General features: G+C 59.8%; 1 protein-coding gene across 1 annotated transcript; it reads left to right on the top strand.

Annotated features, from left to right (window-relative positions):
• The first annotated feature begins 1490 nt into the window (after window positions 1-1490).
• Window positions 1491-25656, top strand: RAP1GAP (RAP1 GTPase activating protein). The gene is made up of 22 exons (XM_028090812.2): window positions 1491-1556; window positions 4007-4042; window positions 5039-5086; window positions 6065-6103; window positions 6588-6773; window positions 8839-8942; window positions 9223-9301; window positions 9687-9740; window positions 10808-10891; window positions 11117-11217; window positions 11350-11479; window positions 12534-12689; window positions 13141-13212; window positions 13863-13949; window positions 14389-14526; window positions 16424-16555; window positions 19494-19603; window positions 20569-20682; window positions 22216-22339; window positions 23325-23427; window positions 23791-23894; window positions 24643-25656. The coding sequence occupies exons 2-22, from the start codon at window positions 4025-4027 to the stop codon at window positions 25192-25194; spliced, it is 2535 nt and encodes an 844-aa protein (XP_027946613.2). The 5' UTR covers window positions 1491-1556; window positions 4007-4024; the 3' UTR covers window positions 25195-25656.
• The last annotated feature ends 229 nt before the right edge of the window (window positions 25657-25885 follow it).

Here is a 25885-nt window from a genome sequence, read left to right on the forward strand (position 1 = left end):
GTGTGTCTACACCCTCCACTCTGCCTGTCACACAGACGTCTCCAGTGATGCAGGCAGGTCTCACCTCCTCCCGGTGTGGGAGTGGATATCTTCTCTGGCTGCATTTCGATGGGTGCCCGGAAGCGCTCGGGCCTGGAAGTGCCTGCATAAATCAATATTTGCTCCTGTTAATTATTAAAAACAAAGCTACACCGTGTCTGGAACACACATCTCCAGAGTTCCCGCCGGCTCCCCAGGCTCCAACCTGACCCAGAGCCAGGTCTGGAGGAAAGAAAGGTCCGGTGCCTTCCTTCCAGGAGCCCTTAGCCCTGGAGATGGAGGGTGGTGGGCAGGCGCTGACAGCTTCTCCAAGAAGCTGACGAGAGGTTGTGCACTGAGCTGGTGGGCAGCCCTGCCCCTGCACGGTCCACAGCAGCTGGTGTCGACTTGGCCACAGCTCAGGAAGCAATTGCTGCTTTCCAGTACCTGTCTGGGGAAAGGATGCTGAGGGCCTGGCCCTGCCCCTACTGTACAGTGGCAGACACAATGCAGGGCCAGCTGGAAGGGCCTGCAGAGGTGGCAAAACTGAGGGCCTTATATTTTACAGATGGGGAAACTGAAGCCTATGCAGGTGGCAGGGACTCACTCAGGGCCACTCAGCAAGTTGTAGCAAGGCCAGTGCTAGAACCCTCATGTCCTGAAGTCTTGGCAGTCCCTATTCCCGCCCTCTCCCGGGATCAGGGCAGTTAGGGTCCTGTGTGGGCATAGCACCTGGGGAAGGGAGGGAACAGGCCAGTCACTGGCAGGCATTAGGAGGTGGGGGGAGATGAGGAGGGAGGGGAGAGCGGCTCCAGGCCTTGCCCTGGATCCCCAGTTTCTGTCTTTTCCTAGCTGTGTGAACCTGAGCATGATATTTCACCTCTTGAATCAGTTTTCTATTCCGTAAAATGAGGATGACGCTCGTACCTCCTGGATTGTGGGGAGAGGTCATCCTTGCTAAGAGGGCAACGTTAAGTAGATGCTCAAGGAGAGCCCTCTGTCTACGAGGTAATCCTCTCCTCTTCCTGCCCAGCTTCACAGCCTGTCCCAAGAACCCCGGTCCTGAGGCGGGATAGCCAGAGTCTGGGAAGATAGAAAAAGGCAGGGTAGGGGCCCGCTGAATACAGCCTGGGGGCTCCAGGGGGAAAAGCATAGAGCGCGCGGGCGAGGGCGCAGGCGCAGTGTCCGGGGACCGCGGGCCGAGCCGCGCGGGGGGCGGGGCCTCCGGTGTTCCCACCCCGGAATTCCGAAGCCACGCCCCCGCGCCGCCCGTACCTGGCGCCCCGCCCCCTCCGGGCCCGGCGGCCGGGCGAGCCCAGCTCAGGCAGTGTGCCCCTGGGAGCCCGGAGGCGAGAGCGCGGAGCTCGGCGCTGCGGGGCCCGGGCCGGGGCGCGCGCGGGCGGGAGCCGGCCGGGCCAGCTGAAGCGCCGCCGGGGCGGGGGCCCGGCCGGGCCAGGCTCGGGATGGCGCAGCCGCGGCCCCTGGCGCCCCCCGGCCGTCCGCGGAGGGGCTCGCTGCCCGCTGGGGCCGGCTGGCAGGTGAGGACCAGGGCGAGGGCCGCCTGGCCGAGGGGGTCTGCGGGAGCCGGCTCAGCCCGACTTCCTCGAAGCCGGGCAGGCTCTGCCCTAGCCAGGGCGGTGTGCGAGGCTCCGTCATGGAGGGTGTGTTAGCTTCTGGGCTGACACCCGGGCACGGCGGGTCACAGGGCGCAGCCCTGCCCTGGGGTCCCGGGCCTTGGGCTCTTTCTCGAGCCGCCCCCGGATCGGAGTGCCCGTGGTGGCACCGTGGCTCCGGGCTACCGTGGCGCTGTGTGTGCGTGCGTGAGTCCGTATGTCTGTTAGCCTCGGGACCACTTCAGCGTCCCCTGCCCCCTTTAGGAGGGGTCTGAATGTCACCGTGTAACTTTGCGTGGTGCTCTGGGCCACTTCGCTCACCGTCTGCCATGTGTCGGGGTGTCTGCTGCGCCTGTGAGGCTGTAACTGTGGGTGTCACTTGTTGCTGTGTGTGCTCTCTGGGTGACAGTCCCATGTGTCAGTGTTTATGTGGCTGTGACTCCCTGTGCATTGTTCCTGGCCCTCGGGTCACCCTGAGTGGGGTGTTCTGGAGGCCAGTAATGCGCCCACATCACTACTGGGACTGTGCTGGGCTCAGATTGTGTGACCCAGGCACAGATGCCCATGTTGCTGTTGTACAGGATGTTGAGTTAACAGTTGTGTTTGTCTACCTGGACTGCAGGTGTGTCAGTGGTTTCTGCTGTAGCTGCCTGGGGAATTGTCTCTTCCAAGCTCAGGGTGTTGGGTGTGGCCATAGGTGACCATGGGTCAGTGTCTCCCGTGGACTCTTGGAGTGCATTTACAGGGTGGGTTTTGCCTCTGGGGGCAGGCCTCTGAGTGTGCACATGGGGTGTTTGTGTCCGGTGATCCTCACGCTGTGTGTGTGCGTGTGATGGCTAGTGTGTACTCCAGTGGGCGTGAGGGGGTGTGTGTGAGGGTCAGACCTGTGCTCCTCACTCTTGCTGATGAACCACTTCCACAGTGGCTGCGCACGTTTTCCCCCCTCAAAACTCACTCAGTGTTTTGGGGTCAGGTCTGTCATGTGTGTCACCAGGGTGCGTGACTCTGTTAGGGAAAGGTGAGCTTCTGTGTGGGAGTGGGGCTCCGTGGCTCAGTTTCTGTGAACACAGCTGCCGACATCTGCGAGTGCATGTTATTGTGTCTCTCGGCACACAGATGTGAGAGTGGTTTTGTGGTGTTTGTGTAGCTTCGTGTTCAATTACTGATGTGCACATCTGCACAGGGGTGGGTTGGTATCTGTGTGTTTGGCTTTGTGGGACATGGACCTGTGTGTGTGTGAGTGGGTGAGCTCTTGTGTAATTTAGGACACTGACATGTGTATTTGTGTGTTAGCGTATGGCTCTGAGGCTCAGAATTGGTGTGCACAGACCCCCTGGGTTTGTGGGGGGGGGTTACGTGTGTGTTTGCTTTCTTTGGTACGGTGAGGGTGTGTTTAAATATTGGTGCACAAGGCTGTGTGTGTTCAAGCAAGAGGGAGAGAAAGAGAGAGTATGTGTTTCCTGGTGCGCAAGCCCATAGCACATGTGTGTGAGCTCAGGCGGGGCCCCCACTGGGCGGCAGGAGCCAAATGAGTGGAGGCCTTGGAAGTGCTGGGGGAGGGGCACTATCGTGGAGACCCGGGGGGGGGGGCGGGGGGGCATCCCAGGCCCAGCCCCCAGCCGCTCTGTTGGGCTAGGAAGCCGCCTTCCAGGAAGGCTCGCGGGGAGTTGGCGCTGGAGAGGCGGGAGCTGCCGAGCCGAGCTGGCAGATGCCCCGAGTAACCCTGTGTGTGCCCTGGCTGCCCTTGGCAGAGAGTGGCCGCAGTGGGAGGGGCAGGCGGATGCGCGTGGACTCACACACAGCGGTTGAGCCAGTGGGACATCCCAGCGCTGTCTCCCCCGACAGCCACACACACACCGCTCCCCCCCCCCCCCCCCGACTCATACTGCTTGCAGGGGCAGTGAGGGTGGGGCCCTCTTCCAGGAGAGGCGGGTAGAACCACAGACCCTCCTGAGGATCCCCGCTGTCTCCTCTCTGGCGCTGGGACCTGGGGTACTTGGCCCGTCCTGGCACTGCCAAACTTACAGTGACGTGGGGGAGATGTGTCTCTCCCCGAGGATCACATCCATCCGGGTCTGAGGCAGCAGCCTCCTTACACCGGGAAGGGGACTGAGTGGGGTGGGCGGCTGGGGGAGGGCCCTGGGCCCTGGGCTGACTTCACTAAGCAGTTGGTCAAGCCCTGCCGGTCACCTGCCCTGAGCTCCCTCCGGCAGTGCCTTCTCCACTCCCCGTTGCTTCTCAGACAGGCCCATGGGGGTTGGTTAGAGTTGGAGGGACCAGGAGGGCTGGGGCTGGGTGGAGACTCTTCAGGGGCTTAGCAAGGTCAGCTGGGCCGGTCCTGAGGACTGACCTGCCCTCCTCCATCTCTGTTGCAGAACACAGATCTGTTTGAGATGATTGAGAAGATGCAGGTGAGGTTGGCTCTGTTGCCCATTTTGGGGAGCCGCAGAGGGGGCTGGGCTGGAGTGGGGGCCCTTGCTGTATCTCCAGCCCTGTTCCTCTCTGAGGATGGGCCAGGGGCCGTCAGCGGACTGTTCTGGGAGGAGGTGGTGGCAGTGCATTGTTCTGAGCCCTTGGGCTGGGGGTCTGAGTAGAGGATGGGGACTAGGAGTGCTAAGTCCCTGTCTGACCCCTGGGCCCAGGCCCCACTTGTGTCTCCCCTGCTCCCATCCCTGTGTAGGTCCCCAGCAGGGCTGGGATCAGTGGCTCATCCTAACCCACCCGCACGCATTCACACGCATTTCCCATCCCCCAAGAGGCATCCCAGGCTCCGCAGGACCCCGGTGTCGAATGGGAGGAGGGACAGATGCCAGGGCACAGGGCAGCCCGAGGCTGTGCCACAGGCAAGGGGATGTGCCCCACCCCCTCTACCTGACCCCTGCCTACCTTCCACTCCCAGCCCTGGTCTTCCAGACCTCTGTCTGATGCATGGGGACCTGCTGGGAGGTGGGCAGGGGGGTGGGGCAACTTGAACGAACCTCAGGAGCTTCCCCTCCCCGCGATGTCAGTTCGCCCTCCAAACCCTCTCTTCTGCGCCTTCCTGTTTCTCTGCCTCTCTCTCTTTTTCCATCTCCACCTCTCCCCTCCTTCTCTCGCTCTCTCTCCCCCCCCCCCCGTCCCTTTCCTCTCTCTCTCAAAACACACCTCTTTGTAGATGCAGTGGCCTCCACCCCACACTCACACACTAGTGCATGCAGGCCACCCCTGCCCCCAGTCCCAGTGGCACACGTTCCCACACACAGCCCCCAGCTCTCCCTGCAGAGGCCTGGATAAGCAAGCGCCCAGCACCCTGGAGCACCCCCACATGGCCGGGCTTTCCCCTTCACAGGGGTGTGGGCCTCCTGTGGGGTGGTAGTGCTGGTAGCAGGCGTGGGAGGGGTATAACAGGGTGTACCTTCTCTCTGCAGGGAAGCAGGATGGATGAACAGCGATGCTCCTTCCCACCACCCCTCAAAGTAGGTTGGAACCATGGCCCCACCCCACCTTTCTGTGGCTGTCTGCCCGTGCTGTTTGCTTCTTGAGCAGCCTCTCCAAAGGGCTTGGGACCTGGAAGGGGCGGGGAGACTCCCTCCCCAGGCGTGATCAGCCATTGCAGGAAAACTCAAAGCCAGGACCCAGGAGGCTTCTGCCTGGGAAGGCTGATGGGGAGGGGAGGAGAGGAGGAGATGGGAGGGGTGGCCTCGTTGCCCCCCCCGGCCCCCCTGCCCCCCCAGCTATCTTCCCCCATGCCTACTGTGAGGAGACAGATAGGAGGCAGGGGATGGAAGGAGTTGGGAGGAGGCTCTTAGACTCAGAATTTTCTTGGGGTGGGAGTCCCACCTCCCCTCCAGATAGGCATATGGTTCTGTGGTTTATTTGGGACCTCAAGAATCCAAGAAGACTGGCAGCTGGGCATGGGGTGGGGTGAGGTGGGCCCAGGGCTTCAAGGTGAGGGTTGAAGGGGGAGTCCATGGACATATGCCTGATACTTTGTCCAGAGCAGGGGTTCTCAAACCAGGAGCATCAGCATTACCTGGGAGCTTGTTAGAATGTAAATTCTTAAAAAAAAAAAAAAAAAAAAAAAGTAAAATTTTGGGCCCCACTCAGACCCTGGGAAACGGGGTGGGGCACAGCCATGTAGTTAAGGAGCCCTGGAGGCCATTCTGATGCACTGAGACCACTGGTCCTGAGGTTTCTTCTGGGGAGGCAGTGAGCCTTTTTCCCAAGGCAGAAAGAGCCCCGGAGGAGGCTGCCAGCACTCCGGGAGCTAAGTTTGCCTCAGCCTCTGCCTTGAGGGGTCACCCCAAGGCAAGCCCTGGGGAGATGACACAGCCCCACCCACACTCCCAGCCCAGATGGCTGGCTGAACGATGGAGCATTCTGGGGAGGCTGGAAGTAAGTAAAGGGTGAAGACCCCACCCCAGCTGGGTCTCTGCCCTGTTTGTGTTTTGTAGACGGAGGAGGACTACATTCCCTACCCGAGCGTCCATGAGGTAACTGGCTGGACCCCCTGAGCCCATCCCCGCCCTGAGACCCAGAGGTGCCCACAAAGGGAGCCTGGGTTCTCAGGTCCTCCTCCCTGCCAGGAGCCTGATCGCAGGCCTTGGCTGTGGGCACCGGAGCCTCAGCTTACTGGCCCAAGTCTTCAGAGCCCCTGTGAACCTTTAGACCCCTGATCCAAACCTTCCAGCCTCTTGGCCAAGGTCATGCTACCAACTCTACCTTCCCCCAAGTCCTCATCCTTGGAGACTGTGACATGGGGTTCCATGCAGCCTGGGTCTGTGCTTGCGGTAGGAGGAGAGGGGCTGGAGCAAGTCTGCTAGAGGGGGGGATGCAAGCCCTGAGGCCCACGTAGGCTCTGGCTCGTTCCCTGGCACTCCTGAGCCATGGCAGAAGTGGCCCAGTCTGAGTTGGGGGGGTGTCCCGGGGCCCTGGTAGGGTGCAGAGTGGGTGGCTTTCAGCTGAGTCCTCTTTCAGGTCCTAGGGCGAGAAGGACCTTTCCCCCTCATCCTGCTGCCCCAGTTCGGGGGCTACTGGATTGAAGGCACCAACCACGAAATCACCAGCATCCCGGAGACAGAGCCACTGCAATCACCCACGACCAAGGTGAAGCTCGAGTGTAACCCCACCGCCCGCATCTACCGGAAGCATTTTCTTGGCAAGGTGGGTAGTCCACTAGTGATGGGGGCCGGGCCTGGGAGGCAGCCAAACCCATGGGTTGGGGCTGGGTGATAGTCCCCGAGTCCCGGGTCTCAAGACATTTGTGGTGGATTCACGCATTCATTCAACAAACATTTATTGCAAAAGGCAGTATTATGCCGTAGTGGTTAACAGCAGAGGCTCCACCATGGCGTGACCCTGGCTCTTTCACTTGCTACATGAGACACTGGACAAGTCACTTACCCTCCCTGTGCCTCTGTCTCCTCATCCATAAAAACTGAGACGGTGATGACACCCACCTCATGGGGTTGCTGCAAAGCTTTAACGAGAGCAATGCTTGTAAGGTGTTTAGAATGGTGTCTGGCATAAATTGAGTGCTCAGTCAAGGTTGGCAAGCAATGGGCACCAGCTGTGTGCTCAGCCCTGTTCTAGGCACCAGGTATGCAGCAGCAAACAGAAGAGACCCAGGCCCTGCCCTTAGGTCAGGGTTGGGAGAACAGTGCAGTGGACCGATGCAAACCCCTGCCCCATCTCCAGCTCCAGAGCAGAGGTCCTGCCCTGTGAAAACTTGTCGGTCAGCGGGTGAGACTGTGGGAGCTGGAGGGGAGGTCACATGCCGGGATCCGGGGTGTGTCGGGCCCCGTACCAGGTGCGGTGTCTATGCCATTTTACAGCCCAGGTGGTGGGGAGTGGTGTGGGCTCTGGAGTCTCATGGCCTGGGTGTGCATCTGGGCTCTTCCATTTTTTGATGGTGTGACCTTGGGCAAGTTATTTAACCTTCCTGAACCTGTTTCCTCATCTGTAAAAACGTGGATCATAAAAGCACGTGTAAAACATGAGAACCATGCTAGGCATATAGTGAGCACTTAATTAGTGGTGGCTGTTATTACAATCTTCATAATTACTGTATGAGATCAGGATCATCCTAGTTTTTACAGAAGAGGAAACTGAGGCTCATAGAGATCAAGTGTCTTGGTGAAGGTCACACAATTACCGAGCTAGGAACTGGACCTAGCTCTGGCTGACGTTCCATTAAGATGCGCTGGGAGGGCTCAAACTCCTAGCTCAAGGGACTTGAAGACCTCAGCGCCAAGCGCCTGCCACTCCCTATCTGCAGTCGGCGCCAAGCATTTGGGGGTCTCCATCACTGTGCCGAGGCAGGGCTTGGGGGGACTCTCGGCTCCAGGTCGGCTCAGAGTGTCCCAGAGCTGCAGATTTGTGGGGCACATCCCCTGCCCCTTTCTCCACCTGCCTTCTGAGCACAGGTGTTCGCATTTTAACAGGTGTTAACTTCCAGTATGACTCCTGGGATGGGTGTGGCCAGGAGCCAGCCCCACTCCCAGGGCCGGGGCCAGCAGTGGAAGTCGGGGCCAGGCTGGGGTGGGATATCTTGGCACTGCCAGTCTGCTGTTGACTTCAGGACTTCCCCATCCGGAGGTGCCAGCCCTGGGCTCCTCTCTGGGGGATGATTCCTGCCGCAGCTCCCCCTTGGGCCTGCTGCAGTTTTTCTTCCCAGCCCTGTGGCTCCTCCAGGTGAGGAAGGAGGGTGGGAACCCGCCCGGTCAGGCGCCCCATGTGTTTATGAGATGTTTCACTTCCTGTTTCTCACGGACCCTGGCTTCAGGGGCCACCGAGCCACAAGCTGAGCCATCAGTCAGATGATTTTTACTGAGCACCTACTGTGTGCCCAGCTCTGAGAAGGGCAGGGTCTGGGAGATAGGTATGCGGGTACAAGTGTGGTCCTGTCTTTGATGAGGACAAACATTCACTGAACACCTACTCTCTGCTAGGCTGTTTATGTCCTTCAGTCCCTGCCACCATCCCACAAGGTAGTTAGCCTCCCATTTTACAGAGTAGGAAACTGAGGCAGAGGTGAGGCTACCCAGCTGGCAAGTGGCAGAGCAGGGATTTGAATGCAGGTCTATCTGATGCAGAGTTTGCCATTAGCCATGGCACCTGCTGCTTGGTGAAGGACCCCCATCTGGGAGTGAGTTGGCTTTCTGGTCTGGTTTCTGGAAGCCCCACGCTCAGCTCCGCCCTCTCTCCGGGCCCCCGCCTCCCACCACAGGAGCATTTCAATTACTACTCACTGGACACTGCCCTGGGCCACCTTGTCTTCTCACTCAAGTATGATGTCATCGGGGACCAGGAACACCTCCGGCTGCTGCTCAGGTGAGGGGGGCTGAGGGGACCCTGCGACAGTAGGGAGGGCTGAGGTCTTAACAGTCTAAAAGCCCAGCTCATTGTACCCACTCTTCTCATCGAGGCCCAGTGAGGGCAGGGATTTGCCTGAGTTGCTCAGTGAGTTTGCCCCAAGCCAGGCCTGGCCCCATTACCACCTCTGGTCCTCCCTCTCCCTGGGATGTGTCCCCTCTGGGCTTACTTTGTGCGGAGGGGCTTCCATCTCTCTCTCCCGCTGCCTAGCCCCTCAGCGTGACCTTTCTCCTCCCAGGACCAAGTGCCGGACACACCATGATGTCATCCCCATCTCCTGCCTCACTGAGTTCCCCAATGTGGTCCAGATGGCAAAGGTGAGGCCTGTTTGGGCACCCCAGGTGGGCACACAGCCGGGTGCAGCTTTGCCTGTGCACACTGTCCCCCTGAGCCCCAAGTCCTAGCCCTGCCTGCTGCAGCCCTGCCTCTGAGGTCCCACCTCTCCTGTGTCCCATGACACTGGCATGCAGCTGTGTGTTCTGGGCTCCTGTCCCCGGCCCGTGTGCTTTTCGGTCACTTTAGAGCACCTTCGGATAAGGGGACCCCAGTTCTCTTCACCACCTCCTAAGCAGCAGTGAGCCCCCAGTCCTGCTGCAGACTCAGCGGCTCCCTCTCCTTTCCGCTGCTATCGTCCCCAGAGGATGACCGGGGAGGCCCAGAGGCCCAGAGGCCCTCCCCTCAGCCCCTCCCTTCTCCCTGCAGCTGGTGTGTGAAGATGTGAATGTGGATCGATTTTACCCTGTGCTCTACCCCAAGGTATGGCTGCATCTGGGCCCCGCACCCTGGGCTGGGTGGCTAACTGGGGAACTGAGCATTTATGGGGCACCTGTTGTGCACAGGGTATTCCCCCCAAGTTCTCTCATTTAATCCACACAACAACTGTGCAAAGTCTACTTTTGCAGAAGAGGAAGCAGAGGGCCAAAATGGCCCTGTGCCTTATCTGGCGACACACAGCAGATGAAGGAGTTCCGCCTTTGCCTGTAGTGTCGTCCGCCTTGGAGGCAGGCCTTGCTTCCGGGAACTCTCAATGCCATTTGGGGACCCTCCCAAGGGCACTCAGTGCTCCTGAGCCAGGGGACTCCACTTGGCCTTGCCTTCTGGCCCGAGGGGACATGGGGCGAGGGAACAAGCAGGGGCCTGCCTCCACAAATGCCGCCCCCCAGACAGCGGCTGTGCTCCCAGCTCCGGCGATGGCTTTGACGCCCTGTGGCCTTGTGGGGAAAAGCAGCGGGGCTTGTCTTGAGTGAGTCAGGGGTGCTTCCTGGAAGACATGTCAGCCCTCGTGGCTCTGACTGAGTCCTGGAACAAGGGGATGCTGTGGTCCAGGAAGGGTCCCCCAAAGGAAGGGGCCTCCGAAATCAGATGTTACCTCTCAGGTACAAAAGAGGCAACTGAGGCCCAAGGTAAGGGGAATGCCTCCAGGCGCCACAGCAAGTTGGTGGGACTTGACTCATTCGAGAATGATGCTGTGGGTTTACAGAGGAGCCAAGGAACAAGTTGGGTATTACAGAGTGGACTCAGGTGAGGGCCTGTGGGCAAGACTCAAGGGCAGTGAGCTTCAGCTTTGGTCGTGAGTTCAAGTCCCAGCTCTGCCACTCGCGGGCAGGTGACCCGAGGCAAGTCACAAGTTACTTAAGCTCTCTGAACCTTGGTTTCTTCATTTGTAAAATGGGGACAGCAGCAGTGTCTCCCTCACGGGCTTGTCGTGAAGATGAAATGAGAGGACACGGGTAGAGTACCCGGTACGGAGCTTAGCACGGAGTCAGAGCAATAAACAGCGGCTTGTGAAAGCGGCCCATTTCATCCCTGGTCCTCTCCCCCAGGCTTCCCGCCTCATCGTCACCTTTGACGAGCATGTTATCAGCAATAACTTCAAGTTTGGAGTCATATATCAGAAGCTGGGACAGGTGCGCTCACCTCTTCCCACCTCCCCCACCCGCCTGGCCATGAATCTGGGGCCTCAGACTTTTGCCAGTGAGGGCACCTGCCCAGGGACTGTGCTTCCCAGGAGCTTGGTGGGCTGGTGCCCGGAGGTCCTCCTCCCAGCCTGCTCTGGATGTGAGTGGGGGGTGGGTGGCGGCGGCTGCTCCGGGGCGCCAGCTCGGTGACCTCTGCCCTCCTTGTGTCCCCAGACCTCCGAGGAAGAGCTCTTCAGCACCAATGAGGAAAGCCCAGCCTTCGTGGAGTTTCTCGAATTTCTGGGCCAGAAGGTCAAACTGCAGGACTTTAAAGGGTGAGCATTAGGTGGGAAAAGCATCGCTTAATTGGACCCGTGCCCTCGGGCAGGGAGGGAGCCCCTGTCCTGGCCCCATGGAGGCCTGGCTGGGGCTGGAGACTGAGCCGTGGCCTGGGGGGCCCGGGGCAGGTTCCGAGGAGGCCTGGACGTGACCCACGGGCAGACGGGGACCGAGTCTGTGTACTGCAACTTCCGCAACAAGGAGATCATGTTTCACGTGTCCACCAAGCTGCCCTACACAGAAGGGGACGCCCAGCAGGTAGCCTGGGCACCCACCCACCTGCTTCCCACCTGTCCTCCGTCCCCCCATCTACCTGTCCGTTCAGTGTTCACCACACCAGGTTCAAGGGGCCCTGGGATATAGACATGGCAACGATCCATTCCCCCCACTTGTGGGCTCTAGTGAGGGCAGGGTGACATGCTGCTATAGTGTCGGGAAAGCCTGTTTCCACATCCATGCAATGGGGATGATAATGGCACTGACCTCATAGGTGAGCGTACATGCGGGAATGCATACTGAGTGGCTAGAACAGTATCTGGTACATAACAAGAGCTCAATAAATGGGAGTTAGTGTTTTTACAGGGAGAGGCATTGTGGGGTCACATGGGGGCACTTAAACTTGGCAGAGGTAGGAGTCAAGAAAAGCTTTTAAGATAAAGTGATTTCTAGGCCACAAAGGAGCTGGGAGAAGGAGAGGGAATATTCCAGGTGGAGAAAATGGCTTCCACCTTCTGCAGAGGCCTGGAGGCGAGAAAGTGCAGGGCATATTCTGGGGGCTGAACTCCGAAATTTGTCACCTATCCCAAGCTTCCTGAAGGGCTGTCCATTTGACCCCGTGCCCCCCAGCCCTGGGGGAATAAAAGGGTAGTGTGAGAAAAATGGAAATATTTGTGTTTAGTGTCCTTTAAGTTTCTCCTAAGAGGATCCTCTGTTTATCTCAGCAACATGAATGTATATGCTCAGTGGAACCTCTCTGTTCACGAGGGGCTGTGTTTGGGGAATTGAGACAGAAGGAGGGCTGAGAGGTAGAGCCTGGGGCCCAGGAGCCCTGGGTTCAAATCCTCTAACTCACAGCAGGGCCTTGCAAGTCTCTTCTCTCTTGGCCTCCATTTCCTCATCTGCCACAGGATTTCAAGAAAACGAAAATAATTTGAAGACAAGTTTCTCCTGACATTTCTTGGGGGTGGAAGCAAATCCTTAGACGTGCCCTCTGCCTACCCCAAACCCTCCCACCGTCTTGCGGGCACCCTCCCCTGCACCCAGCGAGCCCCTCTCTGGCCAGGTGGTGAAGGCCTGTGGCCCCTGTGCTCAGTTGCAGCGAAAGCGGCACATCGGGAACGACATTGTCGCTGTAGTCTTCCAGGACGAGAACACACCCTTTGTGCCTGACATGATCGCATCCAACTTCCTGCATGCCTATGTGGTGGTGCAGGCCGAGGGCGGGGGGCCTGACGGCCCGCTCTACAAGGTGGGTGATCATGGAGCCTCCCAGGGGTATCAGCCGCAACCCCAGGCCCTGCCCCGCCCTGAGTCACTATGCGACGTCTCTGAGCCTCGGTTTTCCCACCTGTAGATAAGGGGACTGTCCAGAGGACCCTGAGTCCCCCTCCTGCTCTGTGGATGGAGCATTCCCATCCTGCCTTCTCTGCCCCCCCCCCAGATTATCCCCCTCAATGGAGCTGGTTACCCTCCTCCATCCTTTAGCTTCCTTGCCCTTCACTATGCTCCATGACCCCTGAGATCCTCCACCTCTTCTCACCACTCAAATTCAGGACCAAGGATGGAGGAGCTGAAATCCTGGGGTTCACTCACCCAGTCAGCAGTTATGGAACCTTCCCCAGCAAGGGGCAGGCCTGGGATGAATTAGGGCTCTCTGGCTGGGGTGGGGACTCCAGAGGAAATGCTGCTCTCCCTTCCAGGTCTCTGTCACTGCTAGAGACGACGTGCCCTTCTTTGGGCCCCCCCTCCCGGACCCCGCTGTGTTCAGGAAGGTGAGGGGGCAGCCCCCAGCCATGGACAGAGCAGGACGAAATGGGTGGGGGCTGAGGGGGGCACACATTCTGCCGTAAGAAGTCCTAAAGCCCCACTGTGTGCCAGGGCAGCTGGGCTCCCCTGACCACGTAACTGGGGCCTGGCTTTTAGTCCAAATTGATAAAAACTGTGATCTTTACTTAGAAAGTCGCGGAACAAACCGCGCCATTGTTTTAGCTTTCTCATAGCAGACTCTGTGGCCTTTCCTAACTGCTATTATCTTTTGACAATTACAGTCTTCTTTCTCCTAAAATGTTTGGAAAGGGGCACACGTTTCTGTCACCTGTCAGAAGCCACACTTTGAGCCTTGGCTTCGGACCCCTCACTTCTCCCCCAGACCGAGGCAGTAGGAGACCCCAGCCAGCCCCTTACATCTGTGAGGTTTGCTCTCCTGAGGGGTGGGCAACCATGAAGGGCACGGGGGCCCTCACAGGTACCTAGGCTGGGAGCTGAGAGGCCAAGGAGGCACCCTTCTGGGAGTGAAGAGGACGACCCCAGGGCCCCAGCAGGGCACGGCTCAGGGACTCCAGCCCCTGAGTCACTGGGGCTCAGCCCCTTGCCTCTGTGTTCATCTGAGCCCCTTTCTCCTCTCCACACTGGGGGCTCCCAGGGGCCTGAGTTCCAGGAATTTTTGCTGACAAAGCTGATCAATGCGGAATATGCCTGCTACAAGGCAGAGAAGTTTGCCAAACTGGAGGTGAGGATGGGCTGTTGGGCTGAACCCCTCCCCACAACCTAGGATTTCAGCCCTGCCCTTGGGGAGGGAAATGCCATGTTCAGACTTTGGCCTGAGGGAGAACTGTCTGGGGTGGGGGCGGATTTACGCGTGAGCAGGGCTAGGGTCAGGGGAGGGGAAGTAGGGCATTTCCAGGAATATGTGAGGAATGTCCCAGGAGGCGCCCGCAGGTGGGCAGGCTGGCACAGAGGACAGCGTGGGGGAGGGGGATACCTGGTGATCGGGACAGGAGGAACCCTGGGGGCTGCTGGAGCTGCGGAGGAGCCCAGGGGAAGCCAGCGTAGGCTCCCGGGGCCCAGGCCCACTCCCTACTCACTCAGAGAAGGTGGCCCGGATTCTAATTGTGGAACGAAGGGCCCATCACCGGGCTCTCTCCTGATGGCCTCCCCCTGGCCCACAGGAGCGGACACGGGCCGCCCTCTTGGAGACGCTCTATGAGGAACTGCACATCCACAGTCAGTCCATGATGGGCCTGGGCGGTGACGAGGACAAGATGGAGAATGGCGGCGGTGGCGGCGGCTTCTTCGAGTCTTTTAAGGTGAAGAGCCGGGGTCTACCTGGGGCGGAGGGGCCGGGGCCTGTCTGGGGTGGACTCGGGGGCGGGGTTATGGGCAAGGCTTGGGGGTGTGGCCGGAGGCGGGCTCTCATGGGGGGGGAGTCGAGTGGGGGCGGAGCTAGGGGTGGAGTCAGGGGCGGGGTTAATAAACAGGCGTGAGATGAGCTAGGAGCTGGGTGGCAAGTATCTGAAGTAGAGTCTGGATGATGGCGAGCCTCAGGGAGGACCTAGGCTTTAGGGTGGGGCTCTGACTTGGGAGGAGTTAATGGTTGGAGGCGGGGCCTGGGCTTGGGGGTGGAGTCTACATCGGGGTTCTGCGAAGGTTGGAGCATTCTAGGTGGCAACCAGGTTCCTCTGGTGGTGGCTACCAGGTAAGCAGGCAGAAAAGAGAGGAGGTTTCTGTCCTCAGAGGGAAAGAAACAGAAGTCTGAGGTGCGGTATGTGAATTGAGTGGCCATAGGAGAGGGACCTGGCCTGTGTGACCCTGTGACCTGGCTGTCTCTGGTTTAGTGACGCCCTGGGTTCAAATCCCAGTTCTGCCACTTACCAGCTTTAGCATGCTCTGAGCCTCAGTTTCTTTCTTTCTTTTTTTTTTTTAAGTTTTATTTATTTAAATAATCTCTACACTCAACTTGGGGCTCAAACTCATGGCCCGTGATCAGAAGTCGCATGCTCTTCCCACTGAGCCAGCCAAGCACCCCTGAGCCTCGGTTTCTTTATCTACTGGGTAGGGCAATGGCAGTTTACCTCCTACAACTGTTGAGAATTATTTGTAAAGGAGTTCGATTAGTGCAATATAAGTTCAAAAGCAAAATAAAAAACCCTGCCCATCTACCTCAGCAGTTGCTGTCCAAAGTAAGAGGCAGAGGAGGGGGAGTTCCTCTTTGCCGCACAGGTCCTGGACTCCCCTAAGCTGCAGGTCCCCAGGCCGTGGCTTCCTTGCCACCTTCTCCTCTTCCCACAGGAGGGGAACTGCCCATCCTCCAGGGGCCCTGCCAGGCTGTCTGGGCCTCACCCTCACCCCAAGGCAGGCAGCAACACTGGAGATGTGGGTTTGTAGTGGGTTTGCGTAAGGGGATTGGCCCAGCTGCCGGGGCCTGCCCTGGACTTAGGTGAACAGATCGTCTTTGAGAAAGGGGCCTGAGGAGAGCCCTGCCTCTGCCCACTGGAGACAGGGAATCGGGGGGGGAATGAACATGGGTCTGGGGTGCCTTGAGGGGAGTGGGGGTTCAGTGGCCCCACATCTCTGGTAGGTGCTGGACCGTAGACCTGGATTAAGTCAAAGAATTTCTCCGAGGCAGCAGAGCCCACAGTTAAGGGCACGTGATTTGGTATATGGGTTCCAGGCTTGTCTCGTATGTGTAAAATGGGCATGATAATAGTGCCCACCTCGTAGGGTGGATTGAACGAGTGAACATGAAGTACCTGGCCCCATAGGAAATGTTCAGTACAGATTGGCCTAGAAAAGCAAGGAAGAAAAGGCGAGAGGGAGGAAAGAGAAGAAAGCAGGAGAGAAAGCCCTGCAGGATCCTAAGATCAAGAAACTGAGGTTTTTGGAGGGCTCTCTGTGCGTGCTCTGGGTCATGCCCCAGCATCTTCTGCAATCCTTACAACAGCCACCTGAGAGTCCTAGGAGGCCCAGAGAGGTGCGGTAGCTTGTCCAGCATCACCCAGCAAGTTGGTGGCAGAGCCAAGGCCCAAACTACCCTTAGGTACCATGTGGACTTGCCCCTCCTGTGGCCTCGCAGGCAGGGACTTCCTGGGGTTACTGAAAGTGGCATTGGTGGGGAGGGACCAGATGCCTGGGCTCCTGGGTTTCCCCGGGGGAGGGGGACCTCATAAAGTCTTTGCCTCCTCCACTCCCACCCCACCTTCACAGCGGGTCATCCGGAGCCGCAGCCAGTCCATGGACGCCATGGGACTAAGCAACAAGAAGCCCAATACCGTGTCCACCAGCCACAGCGGCAGCTTTGCCCCCAACAACCCCGACCTGGCCAAGGCCACTGGAATAGTGAGTGCCCCCCCGCAAGCAGGCCTCGGCTCTCCCCCACCTCCGAAGGCCTGCCCCCCTCCCATTGCCCTGCCGTCTGAGTGCCCATCCTGGGTTCTAGATTCAATCTAGCCACTGTTCTCCCTGGGGGTCCAATGTCCAGGCCACGACAGTGGGTGGGGTGCTGAGAGCCTGCAGCCCCCTTCCAGCTCCTCAGCCCGTCCCTCTTTCTGGTCCCTTATTCGGGTGACTTTCTGCGGGTCAGCTCTGGGGCTGCCTCCATTTGACATTCCTTATTGAACACATAATGTCTATCATGTGCTGGGAATTGGGCTGCTTTGTGGGCACCTACTGTCAAGCCTTGAGTTGCTGGGAGCATCTACTGTGTGTCAGGCTGCAGGCACGCACTGTGTGTCAGGACCTGGGTTTCTGTGTGAGCGCCTGCTGTGTGCCTGGCCCTGAGATGCTGGTGGGCGCCTACTGTGTGTCAGGACTCGGGCTGCTATGCGAGCACCTGCTGGGTCAGGACCCAGTTGCTGTGTGGACGTGTACTGTGTGAGCATCTACCGTGGGCCTGACCCCGAGTTTCTGTGAGCACCCACTGGGTGTCAGGTCCTGGGCTGCTGTGTGGGCATCAGCTCTGTAAGTATCCACTGTATGCCCAGCCCTGGGCTCTTGTGCGAGAACCTACCATGTGTCAGGAGATGGATTCCTGACTGAGTGCATGTATGTGCTAAGCCCTGGACCCTGGTGAATCTTCACTGTGTGTCAGGAAGCAAGCTGTGGTGTGAGCGTGTTCTCTGTGAGCCCCTTCTTCTGTGGGCCTGGCCCTAGGCTGCTGTGTGAGCACCTACTGTGTGTCGGGGCCTCTGTGGTTGTGGCTGCCTATTGTGTGTCAGGAACGGGGCTTCTGTGTGAGCATCTCCTGAGTGCATACCTACTGTGTGATTACTTCCTGTCTGCCAGCCTCTGGGATTCTGCCGCTAAGACCGGGGGGGGGGGGTGGCGTGTGCTGGGCACACAGGGCAGATGAGGCCTTCAGCTGTGGGCCCATCTGCTTTCCGCCGCCCAGTGTCCACCCTGGCACTGCACCCGCCACTCTGCTTCTCCCCACCCCGCCATCCGTCTTCCATCCAACTGTCCCACCATCCTTCTGTCCTTCATTGACTACATGCTGCATGCCAAGCCCTGTGCTCAGTGCCGTGAGGCTGTGTCACAGGGCAGGAGGTTCCCCCCCCCCCCAGTCACCCCTGCCCCATGGTCTGGCCTGGTCTGGGGAACAAGGCGGGGCCTCTGCTGGCCTGCAGTCACCAAGCCCACTGTCACTGGAGAAGCAGGCCCACCCCCTCCCTTCCCACCGAGTGGCCCAGCCTCCTGTGGGTGCTGTCGAGGGGCCCCGGGGCCGGGCCAGGCCAGCAGCACCTGCCGTGGCAGTAACCAGACCCATTTCTGTTTTTGTTTTTGTACACCTCTCTCTTCTGCTGTTATTCCTTTTCCTTCTGCATCTGCATTTTCCCTGCTCTACCTTCCCTCTCTCCCCCTGCTGCCCGCCCCCACCGACACCTGTCTCTTCCCTCCTCCCACCCCGGCCCGCCCTCTTCTCTCCCTGCTTTCTCCTTCCCGCCTCCCTGTTCTTCCTGGCTCTGTCTGTCTGTGTTTCTCTCCGTGACCTCGCGTATGCTCCCCCACCTGTGTCTGTCCCTGTCACCGTCCGTTGACCAACTTCTCTCCTCCGTCCGCTGTGCCGCCCCTTCCTGGCCGTGCCTCTCTGTCAACCCCCGGCCTCACTGTCGACTTTGTTTCTCTCTGTCCGTCTGTCCTTCCCCCCTTTCCCTGTCCCGCCCCTCCCGCCCCCTCCATCTCTTGCTGTCTCTCTCCACGTCCGTCTGTCTCTCTCTGCCCCTGCCCTCTGCTTGCTTGCCAGTCATTGCTTATTCCTGGGAAAAGCGCGAGTAGATTCGGACGCCGGGGCAGTGCCATAGGCATAGGAACGGTGGAAGAGGTTGTCGTCCGCGGGGCCGCCGGCTCTGGAGGCTGCCTGCACGTGCTGTTCTCTGCTCGCTCCCAGGACGGAGGCCATATTGGGGACGTTGCCCCCTCTTTTCCCTGGGCCGGGCTCGGGGCTCTGCAGGGTGGAATGCCGGCAGCTCTGAGGGCACTTGGCACCTGCTTTGGGGCCTGGTACCTGTGCCAGAGCCAGTGCCCCCCCCCACCCCAGCCAGGAGGCTTCTGGCCCTGCCCTGGCCCTTGGGACCCCGGCCGAGTCCCTGCCAGGATCTGGTACCCAAAGACCCTATGCCCAGCTGCACGTCCCCCAATATCGCCAGTTCTGCATGGAACGCCACCTCTCTCCTCTATCCTGATTCCCACCCCCCCCACCCCCACACCATGAACCGGCCTGGGGGTTCCTGCCCCTCCATGTCTCCCTGGGGCCCACCTTCCTGCTTCCCCAGAGAAGCTGGGGCCTGCTTCTGGTGCCTGGGGCCTCCCACCCTAGTGTGTTAAGGAACAACTGCTGGGCCGGAATCTCCCCTAGCCAGTTTGGAGGTTCCAAGCTGGGGCGGGGGCTTGCATTGCGATGTCCACTCTCTCCCCGTGGCCCTGAGCCCAGGTCCCATGACAACGTGGGGGCAGGGGGCTGGGAGCCATTCTGAGGTCTTGGCCTCTTCCTATCCCGGCCCAGAGTGGCTGTCCAGCCCCCTCCGCTCCTGCCCTTCTCCTGGACTAAGATTCCAGGCCCCAGGCTGCTGTGTGGTCTCGGGGGTGCTGGCCCTTACCAAGCCTCTTTCCCTGTCTGTGAACTTGGAGGGCTGTTTCTGGAGATGGACATTTCTCTCGTCCTTTCTTGCTCCATTGCCTCTGCTTCAGGACCCGGGGCAGCAGGGCCCCAGGTGGCAATGTGGGGGGGCAGTGGGTCTCCCAGGGCAGGTGGGCACTGAGTTGGGGCCTTTCCCTGCAGTCACTGATCGTCCCTGGAAAGAGCCCCACGAGGAAGAAGTCGGGTCCGTTTGGCTCACGCCGTAGCAGTGCCATTGGGATCGAGAATATCCAGGAGGTGCAGGAGAAAAGGTGGGTGGGCGGCTCCCCTGTCTCCTCCGGCCCCTTCCCTGGCCCCCATGCAGTGGCAGAGTTAAGCGAGCAGGAGGGAGTGCCCGCTCCTCTGCCCCCGTCCCTCTGCGGGGACAGTCAAGCTCCTGCTGTGTGCCAGGCACCAGGGCCAGCTCGTCACCTACCGTGAGACGCCTTCATCTGTCTGCGGTTCTGCTGGCTCCCCGGGGGTCACACCTTGCATGGCAAGATGCTGTAGGTGAGAGGGTGCAGGGGCCTGCCCAGGTCACACAGCCAGGGAGAGGCGGAGCTGGGATGGGCGGCCTGGCCCGTGGGGGTCTGCCCAGGTGCGTCTGTGTGGGCAGGGTGCAGGCAGCTCGCCTCAGTAGCAGCAGGACGGCCCCTGGGAAGCGGAGGATAGTTTCCGAAAGCGAATCCTGTCTCTACCACCTGGGGCTGGGTGACCCTGGAAAAGTCACTGTACCTCTCTGAGCCTCACTGTCCCAATCTGGAAAATGAGGCTAAGAACACAACCAACAACACAGGGCGGCTGTAGAGGTGCGGTGGGGGCACGTGGTGCAGGGCAGGTCCTCTGGGTCCTCAGGAGTGGAGGTGGTACTCTCCTCCTGGCCACGAGAGCCCAGAATCCTGCGAAGCCTGGGTTCAGATCTCAGCTTTGCCATGGACCGAGCTGTGCATCCCGGGGCAGCTTCCTTCCCATCTCTGGACTGCAGTCTCCTTACGCATGACAGGGATAAGGAGAGGAGGAGGAGTGTCCTGTCTCCTGTAGGTGCTCCCGCACGCCTGCTCCTTCCCTCGGCCAGGCCGGCCGGGTTGCTGCAGGGACAGCTCTGGGGTTGGCCCCTGAGAATATAGGGTATGGGGACAAGGCAGGAGGCGCCCGTGACCTCACCACCTGGGCCTCGTTCTACCCTTGATGCCAGGCCCGGTGCTGAATCCCCCCACTGCCCCCATGTGCCCCGCAGGGAGAGTCCCCCCGCCGGCCAGAAGACCCCAGACAGCGGGCACGCCTCACAGGAGCCCAAGTCGGAGAACTCATCCACTCAGAGCTCCCCAGAGATGCCCACGACCAAGAACAGGTTGGGGTTCGGGGCACGCCGAGCCAGGGGGCTTGGACTCACCCTTTCCAGTCCCGCTGTGGGCCTGGGACTGCCCGGGAGCTTTGGCCCTGCCACCCCAGGGCGTCAGGGAGGCCCCGGCACCCTCACAGGTCCTCCTTTGACACACACCCACGGAGAGCTGCATTCATGCCAGGCCCCAGGCCAAGCTCCAAATCCAACAGTGAGCTGGGCGTCCATGTCCCCTGCCCCGTGGAGCTGACAGTCCAGAGCAGCGGGACCTGATGAGCTATTTCTAGATGGTGATGCAAGAGGACAGTAAAGCAGGGGGTGCAATGAGGACTTACTGGGGGGGGGGGTAGTTGGTGCTCAAGAAAGACATCTCGAGCTGGGGGAGGCTTCAGTTGAGAGACAGGTGAGGAGCCAGCCCTGCTGAGACTGGCATGGCAGAGGGAAGATGGCTCCAGGCGAAAAACACAGCAAGTGCAGAGGCCCTGAGGCGTGCTTGAAGGATAGAAAGAAGAGTGGTGTGGTTGGAGCTGCGCGAGTGAGGCGCTAGGCCCAGGCGGACGCTGTGCTGGGTGTTGCTGAGGATAAGGTCAGGGAGGTGGGCAGGGGCTAGATCCCAGCTTTGGAAGCCATACGAGAACTTTGCATTTTACCCTGAGTGGGGCCAGGGAGGAGCCTTTGGGATTTTAGTTAAGAGGAGTGATGCTTTCAGACCTGACCGTGGTCGCCACATGAAGAGGTGGCGTGGGGAAGAATGGAAGTAGGGGGAGGCCACCCCTCCCTTCAGCGCTGCAGCTCAGCCCCCTCTGTGCTGGCTCTGGGAGCCTAGACTCCCAGACTGCTCTCCCGAAGGGCCAGGGATGGACGACAGGAACAGGGAGAGACAGGGCTTGCAGACCCAGAGTGGGGAGGTCCAGTCCCACCTTGAGAGGAGGAAATCAGGGAGGAGGAGACCCTCGGCTGAGTTTTGAAAGATGAATCTGCTTTTTGGGATTTGAGGGAAGGAATGAGACCGCAGGAGACGCAAAGTCCTGAGCAGGGAACAAAACCAAGAGGCTTGAGAGTAGACTGTGGAGTTGGAAGGCCTGGGTCCTAAACCCTGTTCTCCCGCCTATGGCTGGGTGACCTTGGGCTATGTGCCTACCCTCTCTGAGCGTTGGTGTTTCCTCGTCTGTGAGATGGGTCTATTAATGATAACAATGAGATAACTCCAGTAAAAGCACTTGAAACAGTGCCTGGCACAGAGCAAACGTACGCTGGACCATAGTTTTTCTGTTAATAGTTATTGTTATTACTGAATACCTCGCCAAGGAAATAGATTTTATTTGCGACGTTGGGGAGCCACAAGAGGGTTTTGCTCAGTGGAGGGGTGTGCTCAGATCCATGAATTAGGAAGGACAGTGGTGGGGGGAGGCTCCGAGGCCTGGGCAGCTGTGGTGGGGGCCACAGAGGTGCCTGGGTGGCTGCAGGCTGGGCTCCCAGGGCAGGGAAGCGGGGTGTGGTGCCTGGAGCAGACGCAGGCTGACGGGGTGCTGTCTGTGGCAGAGCGGAGACGGCAGCCCAGAGAGCGGAAGTGCTGAAGGACTTCTCCCGCTCCTCGTCCAGCGCCAGCAGCTTCGCCAGCGTGGTGGAGGAGGCCGAGGGTGTGGACGCGGACGACACAGGCCTGGTGAGGGGCCCAGGGAGCCGTGGTGCTCTCCGGCGGCCCGGAGGATGGCCCTTTGGTCCCTGTAGATACTCCGGGCAGAAGCATGAGCCTGGGTGTGGCTGAGATGAGAGGGGGGCACCCAGCCCAAAGGAGTCATGCAGACTCACCGTCCCTTACTCTGAAGCCTTCCATGGCTCCACAGTGTTGCCCCCAGAGAGCCCCATCTCTGAGGGCTCCATTGAAGAGCCGGGCCCTCCCCAGCCTCATCTCTTACCACTTTAGCCATTCTGTGCTCCTTTGCAGTCCCCCCAACGTACGAGGCTTACCCCACCTCTGGGCCTTGGCACTTGCCATCTTCTCGGTCTGGAACACTCTCCCTGCCTCCTCTTTCCCCCTTTGTCTGACTGACTCCTATTCATCCTTCTCGACTCAGCCTCACATCACCTCCTCCTGAAAGCCTTCCCTGATTTTCTAGTCCTAGGGTAGGTTGGGAATCCCCCTCTTCATGCTCTCACAGGCCCCCCGGGGCTTTGCCCTTAGCACCCTTGTGTCATTCTTCATTCAGCAAAGCTTTAGTGGCCCCCTCTTCTTTGCCAGGCCCAGTTCCAAGTGCAGATGCAGCAGGGAACAGTGCAGACCAAGGCCCCGCCCGATGGAGCTCAGAGTCTAAGATTTTAATAGCCTCTTCACAGCCTGTCTTGCCTCCTAGACTTCACTGTCTGAGGGCAGGGACCCTGCCTGCCTTCTCTCATCAGCTTGGCCCAGGATAAACATCAGTGAATGTTTGCTGAATGAATGAATGGGAGTGTGTGGTGTATGCCTCCCACTCTGTCCTCCTCTGGTCTCCCTGGGGCAGACATTGCTGGGCCCCCTTCCTCTTTGCAGGGGGGGCGAGGGTGAGGGGTTGTGGGTTGCTGCAAGCAGAGGAAGCTGGGAGACGGGAGGGGAGCCCAGCCGGTGCCATGGATGAGGGCTGACCTTCCTTTTTCTCTTCCCCCATCCCCAGGAGAGCGTCTCGTCCTCAGGGACGCCTCACAAACGGGACTCCTTCATCTACAGCACGTGGCTGGAGGATAGTGTCAGCACCACGAGCGGGGGCAGCTCCCCAGGTACCAGGCCACAGGCAGCTTCCCCTGCCAAGCTCCTCTGGTGGCAGGAGGGGGCAGGGAGAGGCCCAGAGGGCCGAGACCATCCTCACGCCCCAGGTGGTGGGTGTGTGATGGGCCTGCCCCTGACAGAGGGGATAGTGGATGGGTCATTATCTAGCCTAAGATGGTTGAGGGCTGATGGCTTCTGGAAGGGTCTTGGAGGATGATGGAGGAGGAGTAAAGAAGGGAGGTAAGGGTTGGGTTCCCTGACGGAGGGACTTGGCGGGGCCGCGGAGCCCTCGTGCCTACCGCCCATCCATGCATCCATCTCCCTGGTGCCTCCCCGCGGCCAGTGAGGTGGCTCCCTCCTGCCCCCCTCCCCAGGCCCCTCGCGGTCACCCCATCCCGACGCCGGCAAGTCGGGGGACCCTGCGTGTCCCGAGATCAAGATCCAGCTGGAAGCATCTGAGCAGCACACACCCCAGCTGGTACGTGCCGCCACCAGGGGGCTGGCCAGGGCCGGTGCGGCCAGCCTTAGAAGCCGCCTGGTGGGAACGCTCCCCCAGGAGGGCGTCAGCTCTCGGGGAAAGGGGACAGGTGTCCAAGGGGACCGGGGGTGGGTGCCAGACCAAGAGGTCCCCGAGGCCAGGAGGGGCTGGGTTCGTCTGGCCTGGGCACAACCCGTGTCTTCTGCTTGTCTGTGTCTCCTCCCGTGTCTTCATCTGTCCTGTCACCTGCCTCGCCGGCGCTCTGTCTGTGCAGGGCTGTTAGCCAGGCTCCCGCTCTGAAGGTGAAACTGAGCAGGTCAGACCCAGTCCTCGGCTCCTGTTTGGTGGGGAGAGGGCAGGAGAGGGCGCGGGTGGGCGGGAAGCGGGGATGACGCCTTCCTGGTCCTCTGCCATCTCCTCGGCCTGAGACCTCTATGTACCTGGATTCGAATCCTCTGCCACTCAGATGCTGGGTAGGACTTGGGGAGGTCCCTGGCCCCTCTCTGTGACTCCATTTCCTTATCTGTGCAGTGGGGCCAATACATGCTGCCTCACCCCCACCCACAAATTGCTGGGAGGATTTGGTGGGAGCCTGCCAAGGACTTGGGAATTGCTGGGAGGGAGGGGCCTGGGGGATTGATTCCCAGTGGGCCCAAAAGACCCAGAGAGAGCCTGGGACTCCAGGGGCGGGCCCCTCCCACTTCTGTCTCCCTGCTTCATGGTGTCTTCATCTCCCTTTACCCTGCAGATGAGGCTGCAGAAGCACAAGGTGAAGATGCTGTGTCAAGTCCAGGTGGATAGGACCTCTGCCCCCAAGGCCAGCACCAGCCTATGGGTTGCCCCCTGCCCCCACCTTGGCCACCCGTCTGGGCTGTCTCTGCGGGGCGGAGCCATCCAGACCTGGGAGGGGGAAGCTGCTGGCATCATCCCCACCCCTGAAGCTGGGGCAGGCCATCGTCAGTTGAAGCAGAACGCCGGGCCTGGCTTGTCCCCACTCCGGGCCCTTCATCACACCTGGGTACCCCTCTGGACTCGGGGAGCAAGATGGGAGGAGCGGATTGAGAAATCTCAGTGCATACAGAGCCTACCGTGGAGGCAGCGGGATGTGAAATATGGTGGAATGAGCACTGGGCTGGGAGTCCTGAGTCCTGGCTTCCAATTTGGGTTCTGCTGTGTGACTTTTGGGCAAGTCACTGTGCCTCTCTGGGTACCTCTGTTGCAAATGGACGAGATTATTTCAGAGGTCATTGAAGACTGCGATTCCATGCACCTGCCCCAGAATGGGGGCTTACCCTCCTAGGGGTCCCCCATCGCCCTACCTTGCTTCTTGGGTTCCCTGGGACCCCAGGTGGACTGAGGGACTGGGAGCTGCCTATGCCTGTTGCCCCTCCTGGACCCTCAAGCTCTCCCACAGATCTGCCGATGCCCTGTCCACTGCCTCCACCTGACAAGTGACCCCCTTAGGGGGAAGAGGGACCTACCTGGCTTCTCAGCCAGCACCCAGCTTAACCCCTGCCATCCCATGCTCTGGGCACTCCAGGTTGAGGGGTCTCAGCTGGCCTAGAGTTATGGGCCTCGCCTTTGCGCCCCCCCCCAACTCCCACGGAGGGGCGGCCAGGCACAGCTGCTGTGAGTCCACATCCTTGTGTGTGTCTGTCCACACTTTTTAGGCACCACGCCAAAGGCCAGCCTTCCAGCCCCAACACCCATTTTGGAAGCCCCCGTGGCTGTGTGTATGTCAGTAACAGTTGTACAAAATAAATTCTATTTATCGCTATTGTACCCCGGGTTGGACCTGGCTTTGTGTGCACTCTGCCCGGACTGACTCCAGACAGATCCCAGTGGTACCGAGGTACCAGCCCGTCCGTCCCCCTCACCCGACTCTTCAGAGCTGCTGCTAGGCTCCAGTGGTATCTCCACGGCCAAACCACGGGTTCTGTGACCACCAGGGTGCTTCCTCCCCATCGTGCTGCCCTTCCCTCCACCCCGTT

Source organism: Eumetopias jubatus, unplaced genomic scaffold, assembly GCF_037043125.1.
Source record: "Eumetopias jubatus isolate StellerSeaLion01/CBP00866 unplaced genomic scaffold, mEumJub1_p1.0 scaffold_4, whole genome shotgun sequence".
NCBI lineage: Eukaryota > Metazoa > Chordata > Mammalia > Carnivora > Otariidae > Eumetopias > Eumetopias jubatus.

Coding starts and splice junctions, on each gene's coding strand:
- RAP1GAP (XM_028090812.2), top strand. Junction 8,943..9,222: donor CACCTCCGGCTGCTGCTCAG/GTGAGGGGGGCT, acceptor TTCTCCTCCCAG/GACCAAGTGCCGGACACACC. Junction 13,213..13,862: donor ACCCCGCTGTGTTCAGGAAG/GTGAGGGGGCAG, acceptor GGGGGCTCCCAG/GGGCCTGAGTTCCAGGAATT.